Raw genomic sequence first — 17,364 nt, forward strand, 5'->3', positions numbered from 1 at the left:
TGGAAAGGTAAGGCAAGGCAAAGTCGAGGCAAGGGAAGGCAAGGCATGGGATGACAAAGCAAGGGAAGGCAAAGCAACGAAAGACGAGGGAAGGGCAAGGCAAGGCAAGGGAAGGAAAAGTAAGGAAAAATGAAGGTAAGGGAAGGGAAGGGCAAGGTAAAGGACATGCAATGGAAAGTCAAGGAAAGGGAAGGCAAAGCCATTGCAAGGGAAGGCATATGCAAGGTACATGCAAGGCATGGGAAGGCATGGGATGATAAGGGAAAGGAAGTCAAGGCCAGGGAAGGGAAGGTAGGGGGTGAAATGATAAGGCGAGGCAAGGGAGGGCAAGACATGGGAAGACAAAGCAAGGGAAGGCAAATCAACGACATGCGGGGGAAGGGCAAGAAAAGGGAAGGAAAAATAAAGGAAAGGTAAAGGCAAGGCAAGGGAAAGGTAAGGCAAGAAACATGCAAGGAAAAAGCAAGTCAAGGAAAAGGAAGGAAAAAGCAAGGCTTGGGAAAGCAAGGAAAGGCAAGGTTGTGAAAGGCAAGGGAAGACAAGGAAATGAAAGGAAAGGCAAAGGCAAGGTAAGACAAGGGCAATGGAAGGGCAAGGAATGGACATGCAAGGAAATGGTAGGTAAAGGCAAGGCTTGGAAAACCAAGGAAAAGTGAGGCAAAGGCAAGGCAAGGGCACAACAAACAAAGGTGAGGAAAATGCAAGGCAACACATGTCAAGGCATGTCATGTGAAGGGAAGGCAAAGGCAAGGTAAAGGTAAGACAAGACAAGGTGCATCAAGGTAAAGAAAGGCAATGAGAATCAAGAATGTTAAATTTAAGAGAGAGAGGTCATCGGCCCACTACTAGTAACACCGATATTGTCCCCAACTTAACCACCTACAAAGCCTGTAGGTGTGGGATTTTAAAATAAAAGGCCTCAGTAATATTAGTAGTGTGATCATTCATTATATGTTTATTTAGTCAGGTTTCCGATGTGAGACTTATATTCTTCAACATACCCCCTCACATGGGACCACAACATAAGGGGCCACACGTGGAGTCAAGTCACACATCGGAGTCAAACATTCAAGCCCAACACATGAACACTACGTATTGGGTAAGGATAAACATTCAAGCCCAACATGTGAACACCACATGTTGGGTAAGGGGTAAGGTACATGCCCAGTAATTCAGGCCCAGTCAATCAACTTGCTCTGATACCATGTTAAATTTCAGAGAGACGGGTCATCGGCCTACTACTAGCAACATCGATATTGTCCCCGACTTAACCACCTACAAAGCCCAGTAGGTCTGGGGTTTTATCACAAAAGGCCTCAGTGATATTAGTAGTGGAACTATTCATTATATGTTGTAATTTATGTAGTCAAGTTTCCGATGTGGGACTTTATATTCTTCAACAAAAGTAAGGCAAGGAAAGGCGAGGAGTAGGCCATGAGAAGTGCATCAAGGTAAGGCAACGTAAAGGGCATGGGAAGACAAAGGCAAGGCAAGGCTACACAATGCAAGGAAAGGCAAAGGGAAGGGAAGGGAAGCTAAGATAGACAAAGGCAAGGTAAGGCAAGGCTAGGAGAGGCGCTTCAAGGCAAGGTATGGCTGACAGGACCCGACCCAATTTCCACTTTGAAATTCGAGTCAAGTCCTGTGCATGTCCGACACCTGGCGAATGTCGGGCACAAATGACCTTTTTACCCTTCTTACTTCAATTTCTCTTTAAATTTCCTTAGACTTCTGCCGAAAATTCGGCAGAGTCTCCTCTGTATTTTGATCAATCCCAAAATTTTCATCTGTCAACAATCTCAAATATTTTCACCCAACTGCCAGAATGTTTCTAGTAATCAATTCGATTCTAAACACCAAATTTTCAACTGGATATCAGAGCATATTCTCAAGCTCTCAGGGTTTAAAGGATTTTCTACAACGCTACCTTACTTGGTGGTGCGGAAGCTATGATTGGCCCGGTGGTGGATCCCGCGTACCTCTATGGCCTGGGGGCGAAAAACAGTTTGAAAAAATGTGAGTGGACCAAAAATAATGTTCTTCAAAGCAATTCTCATAAACATAATATCCCCCATTGTAAAAAAAGAAATTTAACTAAATAAAACTGAATACTTACTTTCTACATCACGCATAGTCAATTCAAGGCATTCTATATCAATCATATTCAAGCTCGAAAGTTTCATACAAAAACCACTGAATTCAAAGCTTTCATAAAAGTACTGAAATCAAACGCGTATAAAAACTCTGTACTCAGACCTTTCATAACTGAATAAATATAAAGGGATCTATGTCCAAAAAAATCAGAAAAACTGATTTATAATAGCTGAAAATCAACATTTAATAAAGAAACTCAGAATCCTTTGAAAATACCACCAGTATGTACCCCTGTCATTTCCGTCAATTCCCTGGCAGGTCTCGGGCGTCACACAGACTTACCCGAGCCGCAAACTGGCGAAATCAGGGGACTATGATCAGCCTGTCCCGCCGGCAGATTCCTCGATGACACCAAGTCAACTCGAGTCGCTCTGGCAGGATGCAGGGGACCGTAGTCAGCCTGATCCGCAATCCTGGCAGGTCTCGGGGACACAAGTCAGCCGAGCCGCAATCCTGGCAGTCTCGGGACACCAAGTTTGCCGAGCCGCAAATCTTGGCACTCACGGTTCGAGCGTCCCCGAAACTCGTGAGGCAAAGTCAAGTGCACTGACTGAACTATAATCAGACTGGATGTCCGTAGACATCGGTCCGACTCTGGGTAATCACCATAAAGAAAATGGGTACGAGGTGGGTTTAAAATAAAAGCCTTTAGAAAAATCTGAATAACAACTGAAATCACAAATTGTGCTGCTGTCTCATCTGATTTCAACCTCAAACTCTGTTTCTATAACTGGTAAATAAGCAGCACAGATTTATAGAACTGTTACTGTACTGATCATGTTCCGAACCGTAATAAAACTTACTTAATATCAAATAAAGAAACTTATTCAAATAAATTCATCTCTAAAAAACTTATTTATATAAAATCAATATAAACTCATTTATAAAACTTATTTACATAAAAGCACATCAAATCATTCATGAAATCTGATTTATGAAAGAAAGTCCACTCACAGATGGTCCAAGCTACTGCGACCCTTCGAAGGTCTCCTTTGCAATTCTGTCGGGTTCCTGGTGCCTGATTATCCATAAAGATTAAATTAATAAACTGCTGAATAAAACGAATTCCAATTAAACACCCTGCCCCCGGCTCCTAAAATACGTACTTTTCGATTCAAAATACTCATATGCCCACACTAGCCTTTTCGGATAGTTGGACCAGTTTTGGGAGGTCCGATACTCAGCTAAGCGATAACTATCAGATCGGCCGACCTGGGACCCGTGGGGTCCACGGTCTCCGATGGCCAATCTGGACTTCCCTGAAGGTTTCTCATAGAACGGGAACCATGTTCTGCGAATTTGGTCCGAATCGGACGGTCGGATTGACCAAAATCGCGTTATCGCTTAAAACCCTAACCCTAGCCCCAGGGTTCGCGATTCCGGAGTATCCGGGACTCCGATTCGCGATCCGTCGAATCCTACGCGATCCTGAAATCACGTAGGCCGACATATCCAAAATTCAGCGCGATCCAACGATTACACGACACTGCACCCACGGATCGCGCGATATGGAAAATCCGTTCGGGGCTCAAACGGACTCCGAATCGAGATCCGCGAAATCCCACGCGCTCGTGACGACACGAGGACCTCAAAACTGGCCAGAGCCGTGCCACCACCCTGGGCCACACGCCGCCACACGCGCGGGACAGATCGGGTGTCCAAAGCGATTTCGGGTGGCCGAAAAATCTCGGAACCAAGACTCCAAACTCCTACCCTAGGTAAAACACCTCATTTGGAGTCACTTTTGTTCTTGGACCACCCCCAAAAAGTGACCGGATACAGTAGTTTCGAAGGGCCGAAGTTCGGCCGAATTTTCAAGTTCAAAATCGAACCCCTTAGAGCTAAAATCGATCGAACCCCATACACCCATCAGCTAGAGCACGAAAAATAGCTGAGAAACCATACCTTACTCGATCGATTTGGTGGAGAAACGAAGGAGAATTTCGAGCTGGAAGTTTGGGTAGCTTCGGACGAACCTCCGTCGGAAAACACGATTTTCCGGCCAGATCAGGGCGGCCCCGGGGTTGAGGTCGGTTGGAGAAGGTAGGGGACTCGATGGCGGTTCCAACGCCACCGGTCCCGTGGCCATTGGAGCTTGGAGGCGGCGCCAGCACCCTCTGGAAGTCGGCGGCCCGTTTCGCGCAGAGTCTGGGTTTATATAGATGCAACTTCGAAATATTTACGGTTATGCCACTGAGACTCTTTTGACCATAACTTTTTCGTTACAACTCCGATTCGGCCCCACTCCGTGTCTACGGACTCCTTTCGCCGTGCTCTACGCAATGAAGCGGAATTCCCAAATTCTTTCTCAATCAAAAAGTCAAAATTTCCCCTATTAAATAATACAAGGGCAAAATTGTCTTTTCGCTAAAAGATATTTTCCTTACTTTTTAGATATTTTCTTTCTTTTTAGATATTTTGTTTTGGGTTCTTACAATGGCAACATAAGGGAAACGTAAGGGAAGACAAATAAAAGGCTAGGTAAGACAAGGAAAGACAAGAAAAGGCAAGGCAAGGCAAGGCAAGACAGAGATGCAACAAGGGAAGGCAAGGTCAGACAAAGGCAAGACAAGACAAGGTAAAGGAAAGACAAGGCATGGAAAAGGTAAGTCAAAGCAAAGGCAAGACAAGGCAATAACCAATAAAAAATTACATGTGTTGTAAAAAGTGGATGACCCACATGTTAAAAGTGGAAAACAATGTTAGAAGTCAAACACTAGGTTCTACGCAGAGTTGAAGACTGCTTGCTGGCTCACTATTTACATACATCAAGAAGTAAATATTGTGGTTGAGGAGTAAATGTTGTGGTTGTGAGGTTTATACCCTTCATCTATAAATTGAGGCAATCTTAAGGCTTTTGAAACGCACCAATCCGAAGAGAAAGGTGAGAGAGTGAAATCAAAGAGAAAATTCTATCAATGCAATGTTATAAGAGTAAATTCAATTTCACTCCAACATTTAGTTGTACTCTCATACTTTATTTTATAACAACATGAGTTTTATGTCACTGATTATGATCCAATTACATATTTACTTACTAGGGATAAGGGAAGTCATGAGTCATGAACTTAAGAATAGAGGTCACAATTTTTCCTACTAACATGCTAGTTTTTCCAAAATCAGATGGCTCATTCATCAAATTATAACGGGCAATGCGTAACTTAGTTGGTTGATCTCTTTTATCTCCAGTCATGTTGGCAAGGTTCGAACAATACCCAACAAATATTTGTGTGTAAACCCCTCCCCAATCACTTCTACTATAAAAAAAAAAAAAAGTGCAACTAAACGAACCATAAAATTAATTGAGTACACCTTAATGTTTAAATTAAAATGTAAAATTAACCAAGTACACCCTATTTAACTACCAAAAATACCCATAGTACACCCTCTTTTATTTTTAATATTTTAAAATAAAGTAAAATAATAATAAGATAATATTTTAACATATATATATATATATATATCTCTCTCTCTCTCTCTCTCTCTCCTTGACACTGCAGTTTTTTTTTTTCCTATCTCTCTCCTGTGCGACCACCACCACATGGAAGTGTAGTTCTCCACCACGACCACCATGGGTTTTTTGGAGACATCTGAATTGGGATTGGATTGTCACATTTGAGAATTGGTTTTTAATGAGTTGCCGTCGGAGTTGAAGGAGAAATGATGACTAGGGTTGTTAAGGGGGGTAGCGTAGAGAATAGGGTTTCAGGGGGTGGTGGGTCGAGAAGGAGAATGTGCTTTTTTTTAAATAAAAAAAACTTTATTTTTTGATTTTAAATACTTTAAACGATTTAAAATTAAGGAGTTGACCATAGTTATAACAATGGATATGTGTCAATTCTTAAGGAGGGTGTATATATTGGGGGTAACAATGGATATGTGCCAATTCTTAAGGAGGGTGTATATATTGGGGGTACACAATTCAATATATATATTTTGCTCATTTCATATTAAGATAAATTAGAGCACTTCCAACCATTTGCCATGGCAAAGGGCAAAGGCAAGGCAATGGTTTTGTGTTTCCACCTATTGATATGACAAAAGGCAAATACTATTCACATTTTTATTTTATTTTACTTAAACGATTAATTTGGATAAGATTTTTGGTTGCCATGTGTCAATATTTATTATAAAATTCACATCTCATATTTTAGATGAATTTTTCGGATACAATTTTCGGATAAGATTTTCGGTTGCCACGTGTCCATATTAATTATAAAATTCACATGTCAAATTTCAGATAAGATTTTCGTATAAGATTTTCAGTTGCCACGTGTCAATATTTATTATAAAATACAAATCTCATATTTCAGATAAGATTTTCACACTCTAAAATTATGCCACGTGTTATCTCTATCTTCTAAATCCCTCTATAAAACCAGAGCCTCTACTCAAACCTCTCACACCATATCCTCTCTATCCTTTCATTTCTCATATTTTAAATTTCATAGTCTACTCTCAATGTTTTACATGAGGAGGTGCTTGGAGAGGCAAGAGCAAGAAATGAAAGAAAGAAGGTGCAGACGAGCTGAAGAAGAAAGGGAGGAGGAAGAAGATGATGAACAAGTTGCCATAGTAGGGGGTATGCTTCATCTATTAAGCCAAGACCACCACGGTGGTTCACAAGTTGGTCGTGGCTCGAACGTGGATAGACGTAAACATTCTCGGAGTAAGAATCTTTTTAAAGATTACTTTATCCCAAAATCGTTGTACTCTACTGTTAATTTTCAAGGGCGATATAGAATGCAGCCCCATTTCAGAATTTTCGGGTATTGTTTTAAATTTTTTTCTTTTAAAATTTTTTTCACACAAAAAATCGCAGCCATTGGATTTGAGGAAAAATTATGATCGGATACACCAGGATGCGACACATGGCTTGTAATCGTTGGCGGAAAGCAGCGTTGATGCCAGCCTGGCGTCAGCACACGCGAAGTTCAAATTTTTTTATGGTTGGCACGTGCACGACGCGCTACCGGTAAAAAAATTTAAATCCCCTGCGCTGATGTCATCACCCCTCATGCATGAGCTCAGGCTCGTTTTGCCTTTGGGCCTTCTTAGTTTAGTGGCCCCCGCACATTGCTCGGGCACTTAAGCCGGTGGAATCGCGAAATGGGGCTCAGGCCCCCTTTTGCCAGGGTTGGACCCTAGTGGGAGAATTGCTCTTAGTAATTTAATAAATTGTTTGGTTGTATGGTGTGGTCAGTTAATTTTAGCAGCACTTGAAAAAAAAAGAAAAAAAAAAAGAAAAAAGAAAATTCATAACGGGCAATAGAACATTCCAAAAACCCCTGCACTTGTTTCTCTTCTTTCCCCTTATCTCCTCCCTTCACTTCACTTCACTTCACTTGGTTCGTCCCGAAACATCTCCTCCGACATCGTCGTTATTCAACATCAAGTCTCGACCGAGCATAAGTTTGCGAAGGCCAACTATTATCCTTCATTAGGTCAAGCCGAATCACATTTTCGATCCTTGCCTTGTCTAAGAAGCTTCCAGTGCGCTGGGACAAGACTCTCATAGTTGCGATGAACGAAAAGCCCTGATTCGCCCGAAAATTCTCAGTGATGACTCCCTACACGGCTCAAATCAATGTCCTGGGCACTGCGCATGGTTCTTCATTCAAGAGCCCCAATTTCACAACCCCAAGGGATTTGTTTTTAGGTCAGAGACTGGGCCAAACTTCGCCGTCAAATGGCTTTATGTTTATGACCTCGACATCCAATTTCGTTAGAAGAGTCGGACCGCTTCGCATAGTCAACAAGAAAGTTGAAGATATCGATTTAGGAACGACGAACTCGGTCGTTGGGGCTTTTGAGGTATATATATATATTTTTTTTCTTCAGATTTTTGTTGCTTGTGTGTCTTTTGGTGATGGGTTGTTGTAGTTTATCTTGTTTGGGTCTGTTTAGGTATTGGGAAATTCACGGGAATATAATGAATGTGAAGAATTAAGAAAGTAATTCGGCTTCATATGCTGTTCTAATCATTGGAAAATAAGGTTTTCATATTTTTTGTTGACAGTCAATTGTGGTCGTACGACGGTGGTTTTGGTTATGTGTTTGTGGGGATTTGTATATAATCTGTTTGGGGATTGGGAAAATGAAGGAAAAGGATGAATCTTAATGGTAAGTTTGATTTGTGCTGGTTTGTTTGAGTTAGAAGACTAATTCAATGAATCCAAAAGGAAAACTTGTTCATTGACAGTTATTTGGATTCTTTTACTTATTAGTTCTTCTTAATTTATAGAAATTGAAGGATGCAGAGAAACAAAGGATAAATGAGTTAGAAGAACTTGATAACAAGGCGAATATGCAGTTAGAGAGACAGCTTGTCATGGCTTCAAATTGGAGCAGGGCCTTGTTGATTATGCGTGGGAAGTTAAGGGGATCAGAGTGGGATCCTGAGAACTCACACAGGATTGACTTCAGTGACTTTTGGAGACTCCTGAACTCAAATAACGTCCAGTTTATGGAGTACTCAAACTATGGCCAAACAATATCAGGTAGAATTTTTGTTTTCTTATCTAATGCGATTTAAATTGTGTTCCTGGTACTTTTTTCATTTGCTGCTATTGTTCAAATTTAGGTCATTGTTCTCAATTTTTTTCTTCTTTTAATTTCCATGCACCAAAATATTTCCTTGCCTCGCTTTTAGTCAATGCAGTTGTTGCTTTCAAATATCTGATGCATTTAATGGTGTATCTTATCCATTAAAAGATGGAGTAAGATGGAGTTCTTTTGCTATTGGGTATTTGTATGTATCATCATGTTTCATTGGGCACAGACTTATGGGCTTCAGTTTCTTTAGATTTTAAGCTTTGGTCTTTTCATGTTTTTTATTCTGATTGGAATGTGGTTGTGAATTAGTTTTGCTTTAAATGTTTTGTTTTTTGTACACCTTGTTCCCTGTGTTTTCTGTTCTTTCTCTTTATAATGAATTTTTGTTTCTTATCAGAAAAATCTGTTGTAACCTCTGAAACACATTTACCTCTTTGGTTCTTTCTCTCTCTGGTGATAGTTGCATATGCCAGCACATTGCCTAGTTTGTAAACGTGTCATCTTTATTCCTTTAAATCATTGCGCTCAATAATGGCCTACTTCTGCAGTGATTCTACCTTACTACAAAGATGAGAAAATGGAAGGAGCAAAAGGAAATTCAAAAAAGGAGGTTATTTTTCGGCGTCATGTTGTTGACCGGATGCCAATAGACAGTTGGAATGATGTTTGGCAGAAGTTGCATCAGCAAATAGTAAATGTTGAGGTTCTGAATGTTGATACAGTACCTGCTGAAATATATTCTACAGTTGCAACTGCAGTCATATGGTCTATGCGGCTTGCGTTGTCTATTGTATTGTATCTCTGGATTGACAACATGATGCGGCCAATTTATGCAAAGTTAATACCTTGTGATTTAGGAACTCCTAGCAAAAAAACCAGGCAGCCGCTCAAGCGTCGTGCACTTGGATCATTAGGCAAGAGCCGGTATGTGGAGAGTAATTCTTGGTGACATGTTGGATGCTTCATTTTGGTCCCAGTTTGCTTGTGGATAGCTGACAAGATCACCCTTTTTTTAAGGATTATTTTTGCTAAATTATTATGGACTAAAAAACTTAGTAAATTTGACTTGAGTTGATGTACCCCATAAATTTTAGTAACTCTTAAAGTTACTTGGGGTCATTATACATTAAGTTTTCAAGGAAAATTATATCTGAAACAGCCAAGCTATGCTCACCTCTGTGCTGTCCGTTTGAATCCAATATCTTTTGAGATGGTTTTATAGTTTTATGCTATAATTTAGAGGTAACCTAATATTCAGAAACTGCTAGGTCGCTTGTTGTTTGGGGCATTGTCAAGCATTTTTGGAATTGGTTTCATATATTATTGATTTATAAAACTCATATAGTTGTTCAAAGGGGGTCTTGGGACAGATTTTTTTCATAGTTCATTATGCCCTTCTGTCGTTAGAGTTAGTGGGATGTTTTAATAAGAAGAGTTAGTTGGCTGTTTGACTTACGGGTGTTTTCATTTTGATGGGGAAAATAACTTGGACAATACTTGCTCTGTTATTCTGTTTATAAAACAAATTGAGAACATGTCAAGATTCTTTAGATAGTTCAATTTTTCAGAACATGATGTTTGGAGCAGCCTGCAAAATTAGAACATGACAATGTGCACAATAATCGTGTATTTAATTGGGGCATCAAATTCTGCTAACAATCACCTTTTCTGGGTCCTAATTATAGTTGCTTTTCCACCAGGGCAAAATTTATATCAGCAGAAGAATCTACTGGCATTACCTTTGATGATTTTGCTGGCCAGGAATATATAAAGTGGGAACTGCAGGAGATCGTTAGAATTTTAAAGAATGATGAAGAGTTTCAAGACAAAGGCATCTATTGCCCAAAAGGTGTACTTCTTCATGGACCTCCAGGAACTGGCAAAACACTTCTGGCTAAAGCTATTGCTGGCGAAGCAGGACTGCCTTTCTTTGCAGCAAATGGCACTGATTTTGTAGAGGTCTGAGCAGATTTTTGAAGTCATGGTTTTGAAATGGAAAGGATTAAATGCCTTTGAAAAACAAAATTTTATGAGGATCAAACAGCATGTTATTAAAATGCATGTAGATATTTTTAGCATTTACCTGGAACAGTTATTACAATACTTTATTATAATGCCTTCTTAGAGGCATATAATTGGGTGTTGTCTCCATACAGCACAATCAATACTGTGCTGCTTTATTGGTAAAAGAAGATAATCTAACTTAAATTTTCTCCAGATGTTTGTAGGTGTTGCAGCATCTCGTGTCAAAGATTTATTTGCTAGTGCCAGAAAATTCTCACCATCCATTATATTTATTGATGAGATAGATGCCATTGGTAGCAAACGTGGTGGACCTGATATTGGTGGGGTAAGTCAATAGATATTGTTTCCCTCTCTCTCTCTCTCTCTCTCTCTCTCTCTCTCTCTCACACACACACACACACAGTTTTGTTTTCTTTTTCTTTCCTACATCTTCATAAAGAAAAGAAGGGGAGACGAAAAATAATGAATTAATGGTTGGCAGTTGCTTTTATTTTTATTTTTAATTTTCATTCTTGTGTGGTCTTACTGCATTAGCCTTGAAAGATAGACAAGGCTTTACAACGGCTTTTCTTGGGTTTTATATTCTTCTAAAGTCTGTTTGTTTTTGTTTTATTTACATTGCCCATGATATACATATCATTTTGCTATTATTCTGTACCATTGCATGCATGGTGCTTTAATAATGGTACAGATATGATAGAGATTTATGCACTCTAGATCTTATTATGTGAACAGTGGAAAAAGTGTCCCCTGCAAACATAATCAGTTTAATTTCAATAAAATATTTTGTTTCTTATGAAAATACAAATCAACATGCAAAAACTAGGAGTGTACTGATTATAGAAATGTTGGTTTATCTTGTGATTATAGTAGTAGTTAAATTTCATAGAGATGGGCCAACGACCCACTACTAGCAACACCAACAAAGCCCCGTAGGTGTGGGGTTTTATCACAAAAGGCCTCGGTGATATTAGTAGTGTAACCGTTCATTATATGTTTATTTAGTCAAGTTTCCGATGTGGGTCTTATATTCTTCAATCCCTCACGTGGGACCACCACATAGTGGGCTACACATGGAGCCAAGTCCACATCGGATTCAAATATTCAAGCCAACACGTGAACACCATGTATTGGGTAAGGGTAAATATTCAAGCCCAACATGTGAACACCACATGTTGGGTAAGGAGTAAGGGGTAAGGGTAAAGGCCTAGTAATTTGGGCCCAGTCAATCAACCAGATTTGATACCATGTTAAATTTCAGAGATACGGGTCAGTGGCCCACGACTAGCAACACTGATATTATCCCCAACTTAACCACTTACAAAGCCCAGTAGGTGTTATCACAAAAGGCCTCAATGGTATTAGTAGTGTAACCATTCATTATATGTTTATTTAGTCAAGTTTTCAATGTGGGACTTATATTCTTCAACAATAGTTATCAGGGAAAAATTGCTGTACCCATTTATACAATTTTTTACATTTTTATTTATAAAAAAAATCATCATTTAGCTTCACATTTTTGCAAAAGTTTTATGAGTGCCACGTTTTCAAGTTGCAGTTGCAGATTCGATAATTCAAAAATGTGTGATGGTTTTACCCAAACAGATGTAATTGTCGTTCATTTTATTGGTGCCAAACAGACTTCCAAATAGGCACTTATACATGTTCATTCTTTATGAAGTTGATGAATTAGTTCACTGGTGCCATTTTGAATTTAAGAATCTTTAGTTGATTTCATGATTATAATTCACACCATCGTTTTTGGTCTCTGCAATTGTCCTATGAAGGGTGGTGCAGAAAGGGAACAAGGCCTGCTTCAGATACTAACAGAGATGGATGGATTTAAAGAGTTTACCTCACAGGTATGTATTCTCTTCCTCCTTGAATTGAAAAGGAAATTTTGTATATTTGCTGCTAATTTTGTCTTTTTCAGGTGCTAGTTATAGGTGCAACAAATAGATTAGATATCCTTGATCCTGCTCTATTGAGAAAGGGCCGCTTTGACAAGATTATAAGAGTTGGTTTGCCATCAAAGGATGGTAGACTGGCCATCTTGAAGGTGTTTTTTTTAATTGCTTCTAGCATTAGAAACTCTAGCTTCTGAAATTTGTCTAGTCCTTGCATAACGTTCTACTTTTTATGCGAATAGGTGCATGCTAGAAATAAATTTTTTCGTTCTGAAGAGGAGAAGGAGGTTCTCCTTCAGGAAATTGCAGAGCTTACGGAGGATTTCACGGGTGCAGAGTTGCAGAACATACTGTAATTTTATTCCTAATTGGTAGTTAAAATTTTCAATTCAGTAACAAGAGAGTGATGCACTGATGCTTACATTTTTCCCATCACCTGACAGGAATGAAGCTGGAATTTTGACTGCCAGGAAGGACTTAGATTTCATCGGACGAGAAGAGCTTCTGGAGGCTTTGAAAAGGGTTGGTGGAGTTTTTCCCCATCCAGCTATCCCTTTTTGGGCGATATTATGCACCCCCTGTTCCCGCTCCCCTAACAACATAACTTGAGTAAACTAATTATATAGACTGGCTTACTGCCTCACATGTTCATGTATTTGTTTATCAATTTGCAGCAAAAGGGCACGTTTGAAACGGGTCAGGAAGATAGTACTGAAATTCCAGAGGAACTAAAACTGAGATTGGCATATCGAGAAGCAGCTGTTGCTGTCCTTGCCTGCTACTTTCCTGATCCATACCACCCTTTCACTGAGGTTAATTGTTCTACTTTGTTTTACTGTGTGTTGCATGTATTTTTGTGTCTACCAACATGCTAATTTCATATTTTCTATCTTCTTCAGACAGATATAAAATCCATCCGTAGTCAGCCAAATATGCGCTACACTGAAATATCGGGGAAGGTCTTCTCAAGAAAATCGGATTTTGTAAACTCTATAGTGCGTGCATGTGCTCGTAAGTCAAAAAAATTTGTCTTGTTAGTAAGTTCACTTTTGAGAGCTATGTTTGTCTTTCTCGCTCATCATGCTGGAGTTTTTTTTATAAATATGTTTCTCTTTTCACTCATTCAAATATCTTAAAAATGGTTAACCTTTTATCACACAAATATTACAATAACATATGTTCGATCATCCTGTGACATGTTTTCTGTAGACTCTAGCGTTTATGGACCAAGCTCGAGTGCATATGTGAAAACCTGCATTCAAACTGTGTTTTAATTTCTGAAAACTTTTGGTATTTTTTGGTCCAAAGAGAAGTGTCCGTGGTAAATTGGTAATGCAATAATTAGGAAATTAAAAGAGACTAGTTTTTGATTTATCAATTTATGAGCCCATCTACTAACCCTGAAAATTAGCAGTCACAGACGCACACCCTTGCACTGTCCTGCATCATGAGCAAACCTTTGTAGGCAACCTTCAACCTTATTTCTTATGTACAAAATAAATCTTAACAATTATTTGAAAGGAGATTACAAAGGGTGTTATCTAAGCCCCTGGAGAAGGGTTCTTTAAGTTTATAGAAAGCATTCAAATTATTTGAACTTTACTGCTAAGATTTTAGGGTTAGGATAAGCGACAGCTTATTGATATAAAATCAAAGTAGCACCTACAGCTGAATTTAGGCCTGAAGTGACCCCATGTCTATTGGTTTTGGTCTACATGACTTATGCATCAGTGCTTTTGATGTTGAACCAGGAGTTGTAAGGCTCGCTCCTTGATATGAACCTGATTATTAAGCAATGGTACCTGGATGAATTTATTCTGCTTCTGCTTCTGTTCATTTTTTACTTTTTGGTTTTCTTGTTAAATCTAATCGCACAACTGCAGAAAGGAAGTGATATGGCTTACTGATTGCCCTAATTTGTAGCTAGAGTTATTGAGGAGGAGATGTTTGGAGTTGACAACTTGTGTTGGATCTCTGCAAAGGCCACATTAGAAGCTTCGAGGCTTGCAGAATTTCTTATTCTGCAGACAGGAATGACAGCATATGGGAAAGTATACTACAGGAATCAAAGTGATCTTGTGCCAAATGTATGCTTCATAGATTTGAGTTACATTCTGTATCATTTCAGAAAAAATTACTTTTCTGGAGGACCCAAATAGCTTCAGTAATTTGTGAATTTAAAACAGCTTGCAGCCAAGCTTGAAGCACTTCGAGATGAATATATGCGTTATGCTGAGGGAAAATGTTCATCTGTACTAAGGGAGTACCATTCAGCTGTAGAGACAATTACAGGTTATTAATCTGTTTGATTCAATTGAAAATTAAAAAATAAGTAAGTTGTTGGTTAGACTTTGGTTGTGTGAGAGGTTGAGCTTCCATACTTAGTCAAGTTGTAATCATGCACTACTTGGTGGTTGGCTCAATGCTTTCATGTCATGCAGATATTTTACTTGAAAAGGGAGAGATTAAAGCTGAAGAAATTTGGGACATATATAAAAGGTCTCCTCGAATACCTCAGGTAGATCTTAAACATAGCGTTGGATAGTAATTGTTATGGCCTGCTGTATTTGTGGGCTCGTCTTTTTCATATGGATAAGTGTTGAATTTCTTAATGTTTACATGATAATTCTGGACATAATTATTTTGAATTAGAGTGAGGTATCTGAAACTATTTTCTTTCATTTTTTTTCATAGGTACATTCCTTGTCTTTCCTCTCATTCATCAGTAGTTTATGTTTATTCTAAATTAATGCGGCTGACAATTCAAATGAAAAGCTATCTTTTATTGATCTATATAAATGTGAGTTCACCCTTCTGTGATTCTTAGTACACTCCTGCTGATCCAATACATCTTTCCCCCGTCAGTGTTGATGATGTAAGATATGTAGAGGAACCTTCATTTATCTAGAAAATGTTCACAATCTAATAGAAGTGTTTAAACTTTGGGTCCATGAATAGACGATTATTGAACTTCTATTGCCTTGGCATCTCCAATGATGTGTGCATTTGAAGCATTTGTTCTTGCTCATTCTTCAGCCTGCAGTGAAGCCGGTTGATGAATATGGAGCCCTAATTTACGCTGGGCGATGGGGAATCCATGGGGTCACACTCCCCGGGAGAGTTACATTTTCACCTGGAAATGCTGGATTTTCAACCTTTGGTGCGCCCCGCCCTATGGAGGTATCTAGAGAATTATGCTGTACCGGGGTTTTTCTATTGCAATGTTTTGTCATCATGCTAGCCAATTGTTGTCTAATTCTTTTTGCAGACCCAACGAGTCAATGATAAAACTTGGAAGCTGATAGATAACATATGGGATGAAAGGGTTCAAGAAATTAAAGCTGAAGCTTCGGCAGAGGTTGAAGAAGACAAAGAGGTCCCACAACTTTTAATGGCCAGCCATTTCTTCTGAAAGTAAGTATCTTTTCTGTACTGGAAATGCTATATCTTTTAATTAATTTTACTTATTATTTCCCTTTTACACTTATCTTGAATGGCCCCCCTATTAAGAACGGTAATTTTAGAAAATAAATAAATAAATAAAAATACAACTTTACCTTTTTGTAGTCATATACCTAATTAGAAAATATTTCCTAGGAATGTGTTTTTTTTTTGGTTGGAAGCCCAACTTTTGTGCACTTTCCATCATTTCACTCTTCCAGCAACATTCACACTTGTACCAGTTATACGTCAGCCTTTCTGCCCATATAGCCTGCGAAATGTAATTCAACTAAGCAATAGTAACATGTTTTAAGATTTATTTCAACTATGCTTATACCATAAACACTGAGCAGGGATTTTTCTTGAAATCCACTGCACTTAAGGGGTGCAGCCTAACATGCAAGGCACTTTCCTTGGTAAAAGGGTATTTTCCTAGGTTGACGTTCGCAGGGTCCTTGGTTTTAGTGAATTAATTGAGTTCATTTCGCTAACATGTAGAATCTCTGATATCGTTTCCTTAGCAGGAACGTTTCTTGTAAAAAGCCTGTTTTGTGAGATCAGAGGATGGTTGAACTCATGATTTATCCTCGAGTATATAGGATGGAGTTGGCGGCATTGTCAGATGAATTTCAACGAAGATGACTGTTCTGTGCTATGACGAAAAGCACAGGTAATCATAATCATCATCCGGCGAACTGTAGTTTATAGAACAGGTTATCAAGACATTCAAAGTGATACTAAAAGTAGGGGTTCGAACAAAATTAATTTGTTGATGATACGAGGATTGGATAAAAGGCGAAACGACGATTATAATGCTGTAGCAAAGAAAAGTGATTATGAAAAGCAGCAGGTTTTGTTTTCAGTGGGTACTGCATGCAGGGCAGTTTTGAATTACTTTGAAATGAGTTACCAATACGTTCATATGGGCTACAGCTTTACTGAGGAGAAGTAGCTCAAGAATTTATTTCCCAAGGAACAAAAGAGGCTTGTATGGGAAGGAACTGAGACTTGATGAAGTGTATTAATTCCAAGACTTTCCGCTTAATGCAGTTTCTTCTCCACCACTCCTATGAGCTCTCTGTATGGGTTAAAAAACTTTTCCTATTTTCGTTTTATAAGCAATACCATATGAACCAGAGAGAGGACTTGGAAGCCATTGTTTGTGGCAGCTTTCCACAAATTTTTGCTCAGAAAATGCAGTGCATCATCATTAAGTTGACAGAAAAAAAAAAAGTCGTGCAACCAGACCAAAAAAAAAAGGCTAAATAATAAAGATAAAAAG

The 17,364-nt window shown here is 38.9% G+C and overlaps 1 protein-coding gene across 4 annotated transcripts; it reads left to right on the forward strand.

The window, feature by feature from the left end:
- Nucleotides 1-7,451: 7,451 nt before the first annotated feature.
- On the forward strand, nt 7,452-17,146 carry LOC117619258 (probable inactive ATP-dependent zinc metalloprotease FTSHI 4, chloroplastic). 4 transcript variants are annotated; one of them, XM_034349167.1, is made up of 17 exons: nt 7,452-7,968; nt 8,399-8,654; nt 9,258-9,633; nt 10,410-10,668; nt 10,928-11,059; nt 12,522-12,596; nt 12,668-12,793; nt 12,884-12,993; nt 13,085-13,163; nt 13,316-13,453; nt 13,541-13,652; nt 14,565-14,728; nt 14,828-14,933; nt 15,083-15,159; nt 15,678-15,821; nt 15,910-16,055; nt 16,604-17,146. In XM_034349167.1, the coding sequence occupies exons 1-16, from the start codon at nt 7,717-7,719 to the stop codon at nt 16,051-16,053; spliced, it is 2,550 nt and encodes an 849-aa protein (XP_034205058.1). In that variant the 5' UTR covers nt 7,452-7,716; the 3' UTR covers nt 16,054-16,055; nt 16,604-17,146. The 4 variants fall into 4 exon arrangements, with proteins under 4 accessions (XP_034205058.1, XP_034205057.1, XP_034205059.1 ...); XM_034349166.1 differs by having other exon boundaries at nt 7,467-7,968; nt 16,607-17,146; XM_034349168.1 differs by having other exon boundaries at nt 7,488-7,968; nt 16,682-17,146.
- The last annotated feature ends 218 nt before the right edge of the window (nt 17,147-17,364 follow it).

The sequence above is a fragment of the Prunus dulcis genome, chromosome 2 (assembly GCF_902201215.1).
Source record: "Prunus dulcis chromosome 2, ALMONDv2, whole genome shotgun sequence".
NCBI lineage: Eukaryota > Viridiplantae > Streptophyta > Magnoliopsida > Rosales > Rosaceae > Prunus > Prunus dulcis.